Source organism: Engystomops pustulosus, chromosome 9 (genome assembly GCF_040894005.1).
Source record: "Engystomops pustulosus chromosome 9, aEngPut4.maternal, whole genome shotgun sequence".
Taxonomy (NCBI): domain Eukaryota; kingdom Metazoa; phylum Chordata; class Amphibia; order Anura; family Leptodactylidae; genus Engystomops; species Engystomops pustulosus.
Window position 1 is genome coordinate 99814936 of NC_092419.1, and position 17953 is coordinate 99832888.

The following is a 17953-nucleotide window of genomic DNA, read 5'->3' on the forward strand; positions in this document are numbered from 1 at the left end:
CAGTGTGCAGGAAGCTCTGCCAGGCTGGTGTGTGCCAGTACTGAGGATGGTATGAGTGTGCAGGAAGCTCTGCCAGGCTGGTGTGTGCCAGTACTGAGGATGGTATGAGTGTGCAGGAAGCTCTGCCAGGCTGGTGTGTGCCAGTACTGAGGATGGTATGAGTGTGCAGGAAGCTCTGCCAGGCTGGTGTGTGCCAGTACTGAGGATGGTATGAGTGTGCAGGAAGCTCTGCCAGGCTGGTGTGTGCCAGTACTGAGGATGGTATGAGTGTGCAGGAAGCTCTGCCAGGCTGGTGTGTGCCAGTACTGAGGATGGTATGAGTGTGCAGGAAGCTCTGCCAGGCTGGTGTGTGCCAGTACTGGGGATGGTATCCGTGTGCATGAAGATGCAGCACTGCCAGGCTGGTGTGTGCCAGTACTGAGGATGGTATCAGTGTGCAGGAAGAAACAGCACTGCCAGGCTGGTGTGTGCCAGTACTGAGGATGGTATCAGTGTGCAGGAAGCTCTGCCAGGCTGGTGTGTGCCAGTACTGATGATGGTATCAGTGTGCAGGAAGCTCTGCCAGGCTGGTGTGTGCCAGTACTGAGGATGGTATCAGTGTGCAGGAAGATGAGGCTCTGCCAGGCTGGTGTGCGCCAGTACTGAGGATGGTATCAGTGTGCAGGAAGATGAGGCTCTGCCAGGCTGGTGTGTGCCAGTACTGAGGATGGTATCAGTGTGCAGGAAGCTCTGCCAGGCTGGTGTGTGCCAGTACTGAGGATGGTATCAGTGTGCAGGAAGCTCTGCCAGGCTGGTGTGTGCCAGTATTAAGGATGGTATCAGTGTGCAGGAAGCTCTGCCAGGCTGGTGTGTGCCAGTATTAAGGATGGTATCAGTGTGCAGGAAGCTCTGCCAGGCTGGTGTGTGCCAGTACTGAGGATGGTATCAGTGTGCAGGAAGCTCTGCCAGGCTGGTGTGTGCCAGTACTGAGGATGGTATCAGTGTGCAGGAAGCTCTGCCAGGCTGGTGTGTGCCAGTACTGAGGATGGTATGAGTGTGCAGGAAGCTCTGCCAGGCTGGTGTGTGCCAGTACTGAGGATGGTATGAGTGTGCAGGAAGCTCTGCCAGGCTGGTGTGTGCCAGTACTGAGGATGGTATCAGTGTGCAGGAAGCTCTGCCAGGCTGGTGTGTGCCAGTACTGGGGATGGTATCCGCGTGCAGGAAGATACAGCACTGCCAGGCTGGTGTGTGCCAGTACTGAGGATGGTATCAGTGTGCAGGAAGATACAGCACTGCCAGGCTAGTGTGTGCCAGTACTGAGGATGGTATCAGTGTGCAGGAAGCTCTGCCAGGCTGGTGTGTGCCAGTACTGATGATGGTATCAGTGTGCAGGAAGCTCTGCCAGGCTGGTGTGTGCCAGTACTGAGGATGGTATCAGTGTGCAGGAAGATGAGGCTCTGCCAGGCTGGTGTGCGCCAGTACTGAGGATGGTATCAGTGTGCAGGAAGATGAGGCCCTGCCAGGCTGGTGTGTGCCAGTACTGAGGATGGTATCAGTGTGCAGGAAGCTCTGCCAGGCTGGTGTGTGCCAGTACTGAGGATGGTATCAGTGTGCAGGAAGCTCTGCCAGGCTGGTGTGTGCCAGTACTGAGGATGGTATCAGTGTGCAGGAAGCTCTGCCAGGCTGGTGTGTACCAGTACTGAGGATGGTATCAGTGTGCAGGAAGCTCTGCCAGGCTGGTGTGTGCCAGTACTGAGGATGGTATCAGTGTGCAGGAAGCTCTGCCAGGCTGGTGTGTGCCAGTACTGAGGATGGTATCAGTGTGCAGGAAGCTCTGCCAGGCTGGTGTGTGCCAGTACTGAGGATGGTATCAGTGTGCAGGAAGCTCTGCCAGGCTGGTGTGTGCCAGTACTGAGGATGGTATCAGTGTGCAGGAAGCTCTGCCAGGCTGGTGTGTACCAGTACTGAGGATGGTATCAGTGTGCAGGAAGCTCTGCCAGGCTGGTGTGTGCCAGTACTGAGGATGGTATCAGTGTGCAGGAAGCTCTGCCAGGCTGGTGTGTGCCAGTACTGAGGATGGTATCAGTGTGCAGGAAGCTCTGCCAGGCTGGTGTGTGCCAGTACTGAGGATGGTATCAGTGTGCAGGAAGCTCTGCCGGGCTGGTGTGTGCCAGTACTGAGGATGGTATCAGTGTGCAGGAAGATGAGGCTCTGCCATGGTTCCTGTTTCCTGTCTTCCTCCCTCCCCCTCCATCCCAGCAGTCAGCGGAAATCAACATGTCGAGCCTGCACACGAGCAAGTGAGATCTGCGGCATCGGGGAGACTGACTGGGGTAGCTGTAGGGGGTGCACAGGGGCAGCAGGGCTCGGGGGGCAGCAGCTGTCATTGTATGGGAGCGGGGGAGCATTACACAGCTGGTTATAGACTAGGTATGCAATGTGTGTGCAGGTACGATGTGTCTGTGTATCTGTATGCAATGTGTATGTATGATCTGCCTGTGTATAGAGATGGGATGTGTGTGCATGTATATATGTATGATCTGCCTGTGTATATAGATGGCATGTGTGCGCATGTATATATGTATATGTGTGATCTGCCTGTGTATATAGATGGGATGTGTGTGCATGTGTATATGTATATGTATGATCTGACTGTGTATATAGATGGGATGTGTGTGCATGTATATATGTATATGTATGATCTGCCTGTGTATATAGATGGCATGTGTGTGCATGTATATGTATGATCTGCCTGTGTATATAGATGGCATGTGTGTGCATGTATATGTATGATCTGCCTGTGTATATAGATGGCATGTGTGTGCATGTATATATGTATATGTATGATCTGCCTGTGTATAATAGATGGGATGTGTGTGCATGTATATATGTATATGTATGATCTGCCTGTGTATAATAGATGGGATGTGTGTGCATGTATATATGTATATGTGTGATCTGCCTGTGTATATAGATGGCATGTGTGTGCATGTATATATGTATATGTATGATCTGCCTGTGTATATAGATGGGAATTATATGTATGATCTGCCTGTGTATATAGATGGGATGTGTATGGATGTATATATGTTTATGTGTGATCTGCTTGTGTATATAGATGGGATGTGTATGTATATATGTATATGTGTGATCTGCCTGTGTATATAGATGGTATGTGTGTGCATGTATATATGTATATGTGTGATCTGCCTGTGTATATAGATGGCATGTGTGTGCATGTATATATGTATATGTATGATCTGCCTGTGTATATAGATGGGAATTATATGTATGATCTGCCTGTGTATATAGATGGGATGTGTATGGATGTATATATGTATGTGTGTGATCTGCTTGTGTATATAGATGGGATGTGTATGCATGTATATATGTATATGTATGATCTGCCTGTGTATAATAGATGGGATGTGTGTGCATGTATATATGTATATGTATGATCTGCCTGTGTATATAGATGGCATGTGTGTGCATGTATATATGTATATGTATGATCTTCCTGTGTATATAGATGGGAATTATATGTATGATCTGCCTGTGTATATAGATGGGATGTTTATGGATGTATATATGTATATGTGTGATCTGCTTGTGTATATAGATGGGATGTGTATGTATACATGTATATGTGTGATCTGCCTGTGTATATAGATGGTATGTGTGTGCATGTATATATGTATATGTGTGATCTGCCTGTGTATATAGATGGTATGTGTGTGCATGTATATATGTATGATCTGCCTGTGTATATAGATGGCATGTGTGTGCATGTATATATGTATGATCTGCCTGTGTATATAGATGGCATGTGTGTGCATGTATAAATGTATATGTGTGATCTGCCTGTGTATATAGATGGTATGTGTGTGCATGTATATATGTATTATCTGCCTGTGTATATAGATGGCATGTGTGCGTATGTATATGTGTGATCTGCCTGTGTATATAGATGGTATGTGTGTGCATGTATATATGTATATGTGTGATCTGCCTGTGTATATAGATGGGGTGTGTATGGATGTATATATGTATATGTGTGATCTGCTTGTGTATATAGATGGGATGTGTATGTATATATGTATATGTGTGATCTGCCTGTGTATATAGATGGTATGTGTGTGCATGTATATATGTATATGTGTGATCTGCCTGTGTATATAGATGGTATGTGTGTGCATGTATATATGTATGATCTGCCTGTGTATATAGATGGCATGTATGTGCATGTATATATGTATATGTGTGATCTGCCTGTGTATATAGATGGTATGTGTGTGCATGTATATATGTATGATCTGCCTGTGTATATAGATGGCATGTGTGCGCATGTATATATGTATATGTGTGATCTGCCTGTGTATATAGATGGCATGTGTGCGCATGTATATATGTATATGTATGATCTGCCTGTGTATATAGATGGCATGTGTGCGCATGTATATGTGTGATCTGCCTGTGTATAATAGATGGGATGTATGTGCATGATATATGTGTGTATGTGTGATCTGCCTGTGTATAATAGATGGGATGTGTGTGTATGTATATATGTGTGTATGTATGATCTGCCTGTGTACATAGATGGGATGTGTATGCATGTATATATGTATATGTGTGATCTGCCTGTGTATAATAGATGGGATGTATGTGCATGATATATGTGTGTATGTGTGATCTGCCTGTGTATAATAGATGGGATGTGTGTGTATGTATATATGTGTGTATGTATGATCTGCCTGTGTACATAGATGGGATGTATGTGCATGATATATGTGTGTATGTATGATCTGCCTGTGTACATAGATGGGATGTGTATGCATGTATATATGTATATGTGTGATCTGCCTGTGTACATAGATGGGATGTATGTGCATGATATATGTGTGTATGTGTGATCTGCCTGTGTATATAGATGGGATGTGTGCGCATGTATATATGTATATGTATGATCTGCCTGTGTGTATAGATGGGATGTGTGTGCATGATATATGTGTGATCTGCCTGTGTATATAGATGGGATGTGTGCGCATGATATATGTGTATGTTTGATAAGCAAATGTTTTCAATGTGTGATGCATGGATGATGTGTGTGTGGATGTATAATAGTGTGTCTGTGTATATGGAGAGTTTTTAGCCTGGATGCACGTATAATATAGAGCAGTGGTTCTCAATCTTTCTAATGCTGTGACCCCGCAATACAGTTCCTCATGTTGCAGTGACCCCAAACCATGTACAAGAATATTGTATTCGTCCCAAAAAATGCAATAAAATCGTGGCTCCGATGGCTTTAGGTGACCCCTGTGTTTTGGTCGTTCGACCCCTGCTGGGGTCGCGACCCACAGGTTGACAACCACTGATATAGAGTATATATGTGTGTAATGTTATGTGTTATACATATGAGCCCTTTCCAAATATTCCACATATATATCCTAAGATTATGTTCACACAGCTGATCTCAGCTTCGACCTGGATCAGCATCTGTCCAGGCATTGTTTGTGTTTGGTGCTGACCCACAGTTAGATGGGTCATACCACGTTTTGTGCCCACATTTGAACTTGTGGAGTGTGAACCAGGAAGTATTATAATATTGGACGCCATAGAAAGTAGCAGCAGGGCACCTCATACACGGGTCCTTGTGTGTTCCTGCCTTCACCACTGTAATTTTAGATTGGTAAGAGTCTTATAAATAGTGAACCCAGTGACCATTGTGAGAAGATATGTGAATGGTGGAATGGATCATGCATGCACATATCACTTATCGGTGAGACCCCTCCAATCTGATATCAGACCCCACTAGTAGTATGGAGGAGGGGACTGGCATTGGGGTAGACCTAAGCTCTTGCATTTGGGAACTAGAACCAGTTAAGAATCCAGAAAACGTGTTGATTTTTCCGAATGGCAGGCGTTAAGGTGTAGACACATCAGCTTGAATTGAGTCTGAAAGTGCAATACATGTGCAACATGTGTACTTGGCCTCATTAAGAGGAAACTCGCTGATACTGTTCCTCGCTTTCCTCGTGTGTATATCAGGATGGGCCCGGCAGGAAGGACCCCGCACATCAAGTGATGTTTTTCCTCTTTGCAGGATTGCAGAGTTCCAGAGTCTCCTCAGTGAACCTCACATCAACCTGCCTGTGCTGCGGGAGCTCTGCTTCAACGGTGAGACGTCATCGCAACGCTTGGCCGCACTCCACGGACTTTGTCTTACTTTTCTTTTCCACGTTGTCTCTAAACACCAGACTTCAAGGTTAATGATAATTAACCATTGAGAAGAAATAACTGCTTTGTTCTCCTTTTCTAAATGTTAAATCCAGTGCGTAGCCCGAATCCTTCGGGTTGTCCAACCCCCCCCCCCCAAAATTTGTGTCGTGTACAAGCCGGCGCCGATGCGCCAAAATCCAAACGCGTGCAACAAATCCCCTGTTAAATGCGGCGCAAAACGGAAACCCGACCAAAATGCGCTCTGCAAACCCTTAGTAAATGAGCCCCGCTGTGTCTGATATCAGAGCATTTTCTTAAAGGAATTATCCAGGGGTTGAAAAACAGGTCTGCGATCTTCCAAAAAAAAAAAAACGCTCCACATCTGACCATGGATAGTGTGTGGTATTCATCTCTATACAGCTGAGCTGCAATAACAACACAGACCATGTCCTTGTGTGGCGCTGTTTTTGGAATGTTTTTTAATCACCTTTAAAGGGTTTGCACCAACTTTGCAAGTTATCCCCTATCCAAAGAATAGCAATCCAATTGGTAAGGGTCTGCTGATGGTTCTAGAATGAGACCCCCAGCAATCATACCAGGGTCCCCCTAATTACTAATCAGGGGAGAAGTCAAAGGTGTGACCTGCCGCTCCATTCAATACTATGGTAGTCCTATTGTTCTAGTGTCGGCCATGGGAGTAGCAGAAATGTAGCGGTGTCCTTCACGTAACGTTTTAGAGTTTTTCGACACGTGGCAGTCAGCTTGGAAAAACCCAACATCCGCTGTTTGTTTTTATTGTGTTGACAAAAGATAATTTCTCATTTGTTGATTTTAGTCCTTTACGAGTTTTTCTCTGGCAGAAAGTCTCCACTTTGTGAGGAGATGGTGGCGCGTGTGGCGTTACCCTTTGCCTTGATAATTTACAGGGTTACAATAGTGACATTTGAACTTCATAGTAAGAGGGAATACAAATATAAAACCTAAAACCCTTTTCTGCCCACTTCCCCCATTCTCTGCGGAGGCTTTACGAACAAGTCTGCATCTTGACACTGAAGGGCAGATTTATTTACCTGGTCCATTCGCGATCCAGCGGCACGTTCTCTGCGGTGGATTCGTGTCTTCCGGCAAGCCCGCCGGAGTGCACGATCCGTTGCCGGGTGAAGGTAAGCACGTGTCCAGCGACACTTTTTTTTTAAAATGTGGCGGTTTCTCCGAATCCGTCGGGTTTTCGTTTGGCCACACCCCCACGATTTCCATTGCGTGCATGCCTGCGCCGATGCGGCGCAATCCTATTGCGTGCGCCGAAATCCCGGGGCAATACTGTTAAAATCGGCGCAATACGGAAAAATTTGGTTAACCTGTCGCAAAAACGAGAATCGGGCCCTTAGTAAATGACCCCCTGAATGAAGCAGCTCTTTCTGCCTCCATCACAGCGGTAAATCCCACACATTCCTATGAAGCAAGTCTTGTCTTTTCTAGCTGTCTTGCTAAGGAAAGTACTTTACAATCAATTTTCCACATATATGGAAGGCATATATTGATATATATACCCATGTATATTGACAATTTTTCTGTTTTGATTTTAAACTGGTTTCCTATTGCTAGGGGTAAGAGCGGTAGGTGCTCTTACCCCTAGCAATAGGAAACCAGTTTAAAATCAAAACAGAAAAATTGTCAATATACATGGGTATATATATCAATATATGCCTTCCATATATGCCTTCCATGGTTATAGCCATTGATCAATACGGTCATTGGAGATTTTGAGGTCATGGGGGATCCCACTTTATGTGCGATCCATCATTACAGGCCCATGACTTATCCCTTCCTTAAATCTGTCATGTGACAGATTAAGGGAGATTATGGTTCCCCTAGAACAGTGATGGCTAACCTATGGCACGGGTGCCAGAGGTGGCACTCAGAGCCCTTTCTGTGGGCACTCAGGCCATCACCAGAGATGACTCCAGGTATCTTCCTGCAGTCCCAGACAGCCCAGGACTTGCTGTGCACAGAGCTATTTTAAAGTGACAGCTCTACCTGGGACTATTTTCTGCTTTATTGGTGTCCTCAGGGTGCTGGTATCAATAAAAACTGTGACAGAGAAGCGAGTATAAATCACAAATTACATTTCTGTGTTGGCACTTTGCAATAAATAAGTGGGTCTTTGTTGTAGTTTGGGCACTCGGTCTCCAAAAGGTTTGCCATCACTGCCCTAGAAGGTTGTACAAAGTTCTATAATATTTCTTTCTTTCCCTCCTTGACAGGTATACCATTTGAAGGAGGGATTCGCTGCCTTTGCTGGAAAGTATGTATCCCCATGGAGCAAAATATTTAAAGGGGATGAAAAACATGGCTGCTATCTACCAAAAACAGTGCCACTCCTGACTATGGTTTGTCCCGGTATTGCAGCGCATTTGTGGTTACAATACCATACACTGCCCAGGGTCAGGTGTGGCGCTGTTTTTGGCAGCCATGTTTTTCAAGGAATAAAAACCCTTTTAAGATTGAAGTCTCATGTTCCTTCCCAATACTAAAAATATCCCATAACCTTCCTTGTTTTAGATATTACTCGACTATCTCCCAACAGATCGGCTATTATGGGACTCAGTGCTAAAGAAACAAAGGTGAGAAAATGTCTTTCATTTTATTTCCTCATTTCTATAGTTTTGCAAATGTGGAGCACCCAAAATGGCTGCCATTACTGACTGTCCAGCTACTTGAGACAGGAAAATTTCCCCGATTAGATGTGATTTATTGAAACTGGTGCCGATGATAAGTAGAGCAGTGTCCCGTAGTAACCCAGTTTACTTTTAGTTTTGAAGATCCCTTCAAAGTAGAAAGCAGAAACATGGCGGCCATGTTGGTTGTCAAGAGAGATGTTTACTTTCTCATTTCTTTGCCTTCTTATAGGGAAACCTACGCCCACTTCTTAAAGGAAATGATCATTCAGCCTGGAATTGCCAAGGCCAAACTGGGATTGTCCAGAGAAGACGTCACCTTGGAAGATCACGTAAGTTCTGAAAGACCTTGACCATTTTCTGTTACATATTAGGCCTAAGCCCCTTCATGTAGAATCTCCATAAATCAGTCAGAGATAAATCAATCTTTTTGGAGGATCCATGTATTCATGATGGTACCCATGAGTATCTTGTAATACTTTATTTTGCCTGTGGGGGCACTGCAGGGAAATTAAATCTAGTGAATGGTGAAGAACCTCTTTAATGAATGAGAAAATGAAATATTTATTGTGGTCTTATAAATTTTAGTTTTTTTGCTAAAACTAAAAATAATGCCGTCATGTATTTCTCCTCAAGTAATTGATGATTTTTATTATTTTTCTTTTAGCCACTTAACCCCAACCCCGACAGTCGGTGGAACACATACTTTAAAGATAATGAAGTGCTGCTACAGATAGACAAAGATGTGAGGTAAGCAAAATGGCCGCTGTGTATGGTGGGAGGAATTGATGTCCACCACAGCCCTAAGATTCATGGTCCTTTATGGTTTAAGGGGGTTTTCCAATCTTCTATATTCATGACATATCCTCAGGATGGGTGCAGGTCCCACCTCTGGGACTCATTTGGGACATCCTGTGGCCGGATGCACCTCCACTTCCCATTCATGTCTATGGGACCTCTCCACTATTTGCATGGATGGGAAACTCCATTCCGTTGTGTTACAGGAACGGGATCAGCGGGCCTCTGATCTTGGTGGTGTCCCATCTCTGGGACCCGCACCTATCATGTATATAACATATCCTGTGAACATGTCATAAATCCAGAACCCCTTTAACCAGTGAGACAGTATCATATATAGGGCATTTTCCAACATGATAGACTTGATAATACTTGAGATTCTCATTGTTTGTTCCTCACATTCCAGGAGACTATGTCCTGACTTCTCGTTTTTCCTGAACCCCACGGAGTACCCCTGCCAGCTCATCATGGACCCAGAGAACGAGTACGAGACCCTGCGCAAGCGTGTAGAGCAGACCACACTAAAGTCCCAGACCGTAGCAAGGAACAGGAGCGGCCTCACTAATGTAAGGAAGGACCAGTCTGTCTGCATTGTTAGCATCATTTTACACGTCATGTTACCGGTTTTGCAGCATATACATCATACCTCGCTGCCATCTGGGGGGGGATATAAACTTCTATAGTTTTTAAGGGAGGTGTCTAGGATAAGAAAGACTCTTGAGTGTCTCCCACCAACAGCAGAACTTTTATCGAAAAACGACATATAGGATTGCACCTAATGGACAAGAGAGGTGTTTGATCAGACTATTCCCAAAGTTGTTGATCAAAGGGTTACTACCAACAACACTTATCCATTGTCTAAAGGATACACTAGGTATCTCACCAACAGGGAAAATGGGTGACCTAGAGTTCTTCTGAGTCCGACCCATGAATGAAGCATTGATCCACATGTGGCCTTGATGATCCATTTACTTATATGGAGCTTCTGGCACAGGGATCTTGTGCATCCCTATAGAAGGGAATTTAGCTGTTGCTCCAAATGCTGGATCCCCATCACTGAGGGTTAGATCCAGGGCTGTGGAGTCGGTAAGCTAAAACCTTTAACTTTTCAATTTCCCAAATTCCGACTCCAACTCCACCAAAATGGTCACCGACTCCACAGTCCTGTTTTCCTGGTCACTCTAGCAGGGCTGAGATAGATGCGACCATTCCTTCCCAACACCTTATTCCTCTAATCCATAGCAGAGGAGCTTCACTGCTGAGCATGTACATAAAATGAGGATAATCTCTGCTCTGAGGGGTTTACAGTATTTGTCTGTTCTGAGGGTCTCCAGGATTTTAAGCCTGCTATGTGGTCCCCGATACTATTTATCTGCTCTGGGGATCTACAGTATTATTTATCTGCTCTGGGGGTCTACAGTATTATTTATCTGAACTATATCTCGCTGCCATCTGGGGGGGGGATATAAACTTCTATAGTTTTTAAGGGAGGTGTCTAGGATAAGAAAGACTCTGAGTGTCTCCCACCAACAGCAGAACTTTTATTGGAAAACGACATATAGGATTGCACCTAATGGACAAGAGAGGTGTTTGATCAGACTATTCCCAAAGTTGTTGATCAAACAGGATTTTAAGCCTGCTATGTGGTCCCCGATACTATTTATCTGCTCTGGGGATCTACAGTATTATTTATCTGCTCTGGGGATCTACAGTATTATTTATCTGCTCTGGGGATCTACAGTATTATTTATCTGCTCCTGGGGTCTACAGTATTATTTATCTGCTCTGGGGGTCTACAGTATTATTTATCTGCTCTGGGGGTCTACAGTATTATTTATCTGCTCTGGGGATCTACAGTATTATTTATCTGCTCTGGGGGTCTACAGTATTATTTATCTGCTCTCGGGTCTCCAGGATTTTAAGCCTGCTTTGTGGTCTGCTATGGGGTTTCCAGTATTATTTGTTACTCTGGGGGTCTCCAGTACTATTATTATCTGCTCTGAGTGTAACCCCACATCCCTCATTAGATCAGTCAGACCCTCCGTGGTCTGGAACTTGTGCGGATAGGGGATAAGTGTCTTTGGTTGTACAACCCCTTTAAGCCTGTAAAGGTTGATCTGTGCCTCTTCCAGAAAAATGTGACATATTTTTATAACTCTCCATCCTTTTCTTCTCCACCAGGTGAGTTCTCCTCTGAAGGCCTCAGCCTCGCACTCGTTGAGCGATATTGAGCCCCTGCCCACTGGTAGCGAGGCGCATTGGGAGGTGGTAGAGCGAATCCTCTTTATCTATGCCAAGCTGAATCCTGGTATTGCCTACGTGCAGGGCATGAATGAAATAGTCGGACCCATCTATTACACATTTGCCACCAACCCTAACAGTGCCTGGAGAGGTGAGACGCCATCTTATATCAGGCCTTCACCCTATTATAGTGGTGTTGGGTGGGGGTGTTGGGTGGCCCGTCATTAGGGAAGGCTATGGGTCGCCATGTAATACTTGATCTCATGTACTCCCCTAACCAGAGCATGCTGAAGCTGACACCTTCTTCTGCTTCACTAATCTGATGGCTGAGATCCGAGACAATTTCATCAAGAGTCTAGATGATTCTCAGTGTGGAATAACTGCAAAGATGGAGCGAGTTTACTCCACACTGAAGGAAGAGGATGAGGAGCTCTACCTCAGGCTGGTAAGTACAACACAGAGCAAGATCTCAATGCATAATCAGCAAGTTTTCAATTCCCTACAGCACTTCCACAGCACAAGTGGAGTATTACACAATTCCTATTCAAATTAATTGTTCATGGAATGTGAAGACATGGCAGGTCTTCCAGGGGAGGGTGTTTTAGATGGGCTAATAGATAACGGTCTTGAATAGTAGAATCGTTTCAATTAAGGGGTTTTTACTAGTATGGACGGAGCCCTGGTGTGTATTCATATCTATAGGTCAGCCAGAGAGTCCTGGAAATACCATAGGAGATAATAGACCACAGGTATGGGGGATCTGTAGGCCTCATGGTCTCCCCCCTCCAATTTAAAAGGCTTGGGATCAATACCTTTACATGTGTTTTGCAGCACATTGCTTTACTGCTATCTGCTTCTATAGACCGTATACAGGTGATTCAACTCATGGAGCAAGGTGTGAATTCTCCGGCTCGGCAGGAGATTGTTTCAGATTTTTCTAGAAGCTATTCTAGTAATCCTATTAGGGAATTCCTTACGGAGTGGATCCTGGGGGAAGCTTTACATTATTGCTATAATACCACCATACTACTACTTAACACATTTGCATGAGTGCTATTTGGAGCCCTGCTGAGCATTATGCCCTGCTGAGCATTATGGGTAATCTGTAATTGAATATTTTTACCATTGTCTACTGACAGCAAGAACAAAACATCAAGCCTCAGTTCTTCGCCTTCCGCTGGCTGACGTTACTCCTCTCCCAGGAGTTTGTGCTGCCTGACGTCATCCGGATTTGGGACTCGCTCTTTGCCGATGAGAACAGATTTGACTTCCTCTTAAAGGTGTCTTGTGCTATGCTGATGTAAGTCATGGAATATTAGGCAATTACCATTTCCCATTGTAAATCCTATGCTGCTTGGAACTTGTAGTCCTCTTCTTAAAGGGAATTTATCAGCAGGTGTGACCGTGCAACTTGAAGCCAGTGTATATTCCCCGGAGAGATGTGTAACCATATTTCTGCGTATGTTGTTAGTAGCAGCAGGACTGTGGATTTAAGTATGGATTTATATTCGATCAATATTGTAGCTTCTTGGTGCTGTCCTCTCAGCATTGAGCTTCTCTTTGAGTAAAAGCTGAAGCATGCCACTGGTTGAATACTACAGCAATCCATCAGTGCAAATATCTTGGACACCCCGGGTGTATTTGGAAAAGCTACAATCTTAGTAGCAGCAGGACTGTGACATATATTCTAACAACGTACACATAGGTATAATGAAATATCTTTCCAGAGACAATACCTAACATTTGTTTGTCCGGAAGATCCCTTTAATGAAAATACATCTTCTGCTTATACACATGTGTTCTTGAATTGATGAACTTGCTTGTGATCTAAGGACTTCAGTATACAGCAAAGTTGGGATACCCCTTATAAACACAGTAGACGGTCGGCTTGCTCCCCTTAAAGTAGTGAGTTTACTATGTATATCCATCTTTAGGGTCCCTGTCTCCCAATCTGACATGTTCCCTTTAATTCTGTTGCAGATTGATCCGTGCCCAGTTATTAGAAGGTGACTTCACAGTGAATATGAGGCTGCTCCAGGTAATATCATTACAGATCTAAAAAAAAATGCAAATAATTGAACTACTGGGACTTCTGCAGATTAGGAGTGTAGTGCCAAGCTAGCAGACCTGCTTACCTATAATTTCAGCACTTGAGTATGCAGCTCCTAGTGCTTGAACAAACGCTGCAGTGTTAGAAGGATAGTGTTATTGGAAACCTCTGATAACGCTATCTAACACTGCGGCGGTGTAATCGTCGGACCGCTCGCAAAGCGTTCTGATGTATTTAATGCGGGGGCGTGGTTAGGGGGGGTGACTGCCGAATGACGCACGGCAGTCACCACCAGCCTACGGAGCGAGCGGGCCGGTCTGGGGAAGAGGCAGCCCCTGGACCGCCCCCTCATGAATACATCAGACCGCTTTGCGAGCGGTCCAATGATTACACTGTACCTTGCCGCAGTGTTGGATACCGTTACCGGAGATTTCCGATAACGCTATCACTCTATCACTGCAGCGTTTGTTCAAGCACTAGGAGCTGCTTACTTTAGTAGTGACGAAATTATGGGTGACAGGTCCTCCTTAAAGGGGTCATATGCAAAATATGGCCGCTGGATTCAGAAAGTGTGCCCCCTTATTCTGGTGTGATACTATACTCCATCATATTTTTTCTATCCCTCTAGGATTACCCCCTCTCAGACGGAGATGTTCTTCCTATCTTGAAGAAAGCTAAAGAACTTCAAGACTCCAAATAAGATCCTGCTTTACCACTGCTGATCTCTGGAGACCCTCTGGATCTTTTCAGTATGACCACCTATAGGACAAGAGCTGATACAAGAGACACGGACAAGTCTTGTACACTCCTATTGGAGACACTCCTGCGATGGGCAATAAGCTGTGGTGCCCGCGCTCTCACTTGTGCCTCCTTGTGACCAATCAATGCACTATAGACCTTATGGCACTGAAGGGGCTCCTCATATACCCGTATCAGTATCCGTCAGGTGCTGGAAGACTGTTATCCATGGGACGTGTAGCACCCGGCCGACCAAGGGAAAGCCCACAGTGTAACAAAGCTGCCTCTGTGTTTAGGCCCCGGCGCCTGAGACTCCATAGTTACCACAAGTGTTTATTCATGTCATATTGCATTTCTCTTAAGAAATTAATGAGCAGATTTTATGTTGTTTTTTTTGCCATTTCAATCTTTTTATGTTTTTGTATATATTATTTCAGTATGTATTGATTTTGGTTTTTTAACGCTAATGAAGTTTTGTCATAGAGGACACATTGGTAGGATATGGTGTAGATAGATAAATGATGGCTGGCCCCGTGCCCTGCACCTTACAGATGCTAAAGTGGGACAAGAAAACAGCTGTCACCTTATATGGGACTGGTCAAATTATGTGAGCGCAGCCCCCAGTCCCATAGAGGTTCACTGGACCAGCAGTGTAATTGTGCGATATGCTGCTCCATAACTAGGATTGGGACCCCTAGCGTGTCAATAAGTGATAACATATGATCATGAAACATCCAATTTAAGCAGCATTATCAGGAAAGGGGCCATCGGGTATGACCATGCAACCTGCAGCCAGTGTTATGTATTGTCCCTGGATAGATGTGTAGACCTTTGTGTTGTAGCAGCAGGACTGTGAAATATGGATCTATATTCCAGGATTGTAGCTTCTCTGGGTGCACCGGGGTGTGTCCTCACATTGCTGTGCTCTCTGCCCAATACCCTTCATCACTACTTTCTGTAAGAGCTGTAGCAGGCTTCTGGTTATATACTACCAGTGTGGAGATCTTAGAGCACAGCAGTGTGAGTACGTACCCCCAATGGTATTTGGAAAATGTATAATCTTAGTAACTGCAGGGCTGTGATTTATAGTCTAATATCATTGGAAAATTTAGATAGTGAGCCCCATTGGGGACAGAGACAGATTTGGCAAGCTCTGTGCAGCGCTGCTTTATCTGTAGGCGCTATATAAATAAAGAATTATTATTAATAATATCATTGGAAAATTTAGAATATAAATCGTAGTCATGCTGTTATTAATATGAATAAAGATATGATTACACGTCTCTCTAGGGACAATAACTGATACTGACTGCAATGTACATGGTCCCTTTAAATTCTCTTGTATCTGCTTTCCAAAATGACCACAAAACCTTACCCAACTATATTGTGAAAAATAAATTTTGCAGTAATATACACCCGGTTTTACATAGCTTTTAATTTTATGTAGGCAACTACCATTCAGGGGCCTGGGAGAGCTGTGTATCTGTAACCTCTTAAGAAGTGGGTCCTGCTTCTGAGAGATCTGGGATGTTTTATGATCTACCCTTAAAGGGACATATTAAGAGGGGTAGCGCTAGTCAGGATACCTGTTTATGAAGTTGTAAGGGCAGTCATGTTGGTTCATATCCAGCTTTCCTAGGAAGAGATAATACGGAATAGAAATGTGTGCCTCTTGACAGAAGTAGATGATTGTCAATATTCACAGAATTTGGAGTATCTGTTTGATTTGGATGAACGTTTCTCACACTTGCTGGAGTAAGCACTTTGAATTCTTTAAGGGAATGTAGTGGTAACACAGATGAGATTATTATGTGGATTATTTAAATTTTGATATGTGGAATAAACCTAAGATTTCATTGTAGAGACCTGGTCCCAATACTCCAGGCATGTCTTACAGGGATATACACTTACACTATGATACCATTGAGTTGTTCTATCAGGTACAGCTACAAACCACTAGAGAGCCCCCTAAATAAGTGTAGTTACATCCCATGATCTCTCTATTGCTGTGTTCACACCTGCTTTGGAGACTTCTATATACATTCAGGGCTATTTGTCTGCAGCCTAAAATTCCATATATAGTTGAAGCTGGGTAGTTGAGTTAGGCACAGGTAGTTCTGTCTTCCCTGATAAATCATGTTGGTACAGATAGTACTGTCTCGCACGTATATATGCTACAAATTTTTAGTCTTCCAGTATAAATAAACAAGACACAGACGGTACCACTGCCTATATATCAATATAAATGAGTTAGGAACAGATAGTACTGTCTCCTTCTTTAATTTATTTAGGCACAGATATTTTGGTCTTCCTCTATAAACAAGGTAATTATAGATAATACCATCTCTCCCCTGTAACCAAGCTAGGCACAGATAGTGCCACTGCACCCCTTCCCCTCCCTTAACTGAGCTAGGCACAGATAATGAGTGGCGGTTCTGCCTTGCAACTGTGCTAGGCACAGATAGTACTGTATCAAACCCTGTAACCAAGCTAAGCACAAATAGTGCCGCCTCCCCTCCGTAACTGAGCTCGGCACAGATAGTGCCACCTCCACTCCGTAACTGAGCTTGGCACAGATAGTGCCGCCTCCCCTCGGTAACTGAGCTTGGCACAGATAGTGCCGTCTCCCCTCCGTAACTGAGCTCGGCACAGATAGTGCCGTCTCCCCTCCATAACTGAGCCTGACACAGATAGTGCTGTCTTCCCTCCGTAACTGAGCTCAGCACAGATAGTGCTGTCTCACCTATGTAACTGAACTCGGCACAGATAGTGCCGTCTCCCCTCCGTACCCAAGCTAGGCACAGATAGTGGCAGATCTGGCTTGCAACCAAGTTAGACCCAGATAGTTTTCAACTAATGATGAGATCTTTGTTCTTCATCTACATTTTGTCTAGTCTTATACAAGGTAGGATCAGGGGTGTCTGTGTTATACAAGGTGTAGCAATAAAGTTTGATCTTCACATACGTTGAATATAAACACTAACATGTCCCCATGACACAACCCGTCGTAACCAGCCACAATAATGACCCAACCTAGATTACAACTCCTGATGATCAGGAGAGGGATTCTGCCCATGGGATCTTTTTGGAATTATGTCAGTTTAATTATTTTATGGGTATTATTTAATATTACCAATTGTTTCAGTGATTTTTTATTTTTTTCCTAAATTCTGTTTTTGTGTTTGGTTCTTGATGTGAACTTTGGTGCCAGGACATGAAATGTACAAAGTGAAAATCACATTCATTTGCCTCA

At 44.2% G+C, this 17953-nt stretch overlaps 1 protein-coding gene across 1 annotated transcript; it reads left to right on the plus strand.

Moving 5' to 3' along the window:
* Positions 1–2168: 2168 nt before the first annotated feature.
* TBC1D13 (TBC1 domain family member 13) lies at positions 2169–16115 on the plus strand. The gene is made up of 12 exons (XM_072124617.1): positions 2169–2279; positions 6080–6153; positions 8460–8500; positions 8758–8819; positions 9106–9205; positions 9541–9623; positions 10078–10237; positions 11853–12063; positions 12194–12357; positions 13052–13212; positions 13893–13950; positions 14591–16115. The coding sequence occupies exons 1-12, from the start codon at positions 2257–2259 to the stop codon at positions 14660–14662; spliced, it is 1209 nt and encodes a 402-aa protein (XP_071980718.1). The 5' UTR covers positions 2169–2256; the 3' UTR covers positions 14663–16115.
* Positions 16116–17953: the final 1838 nt, after the last annotated feature.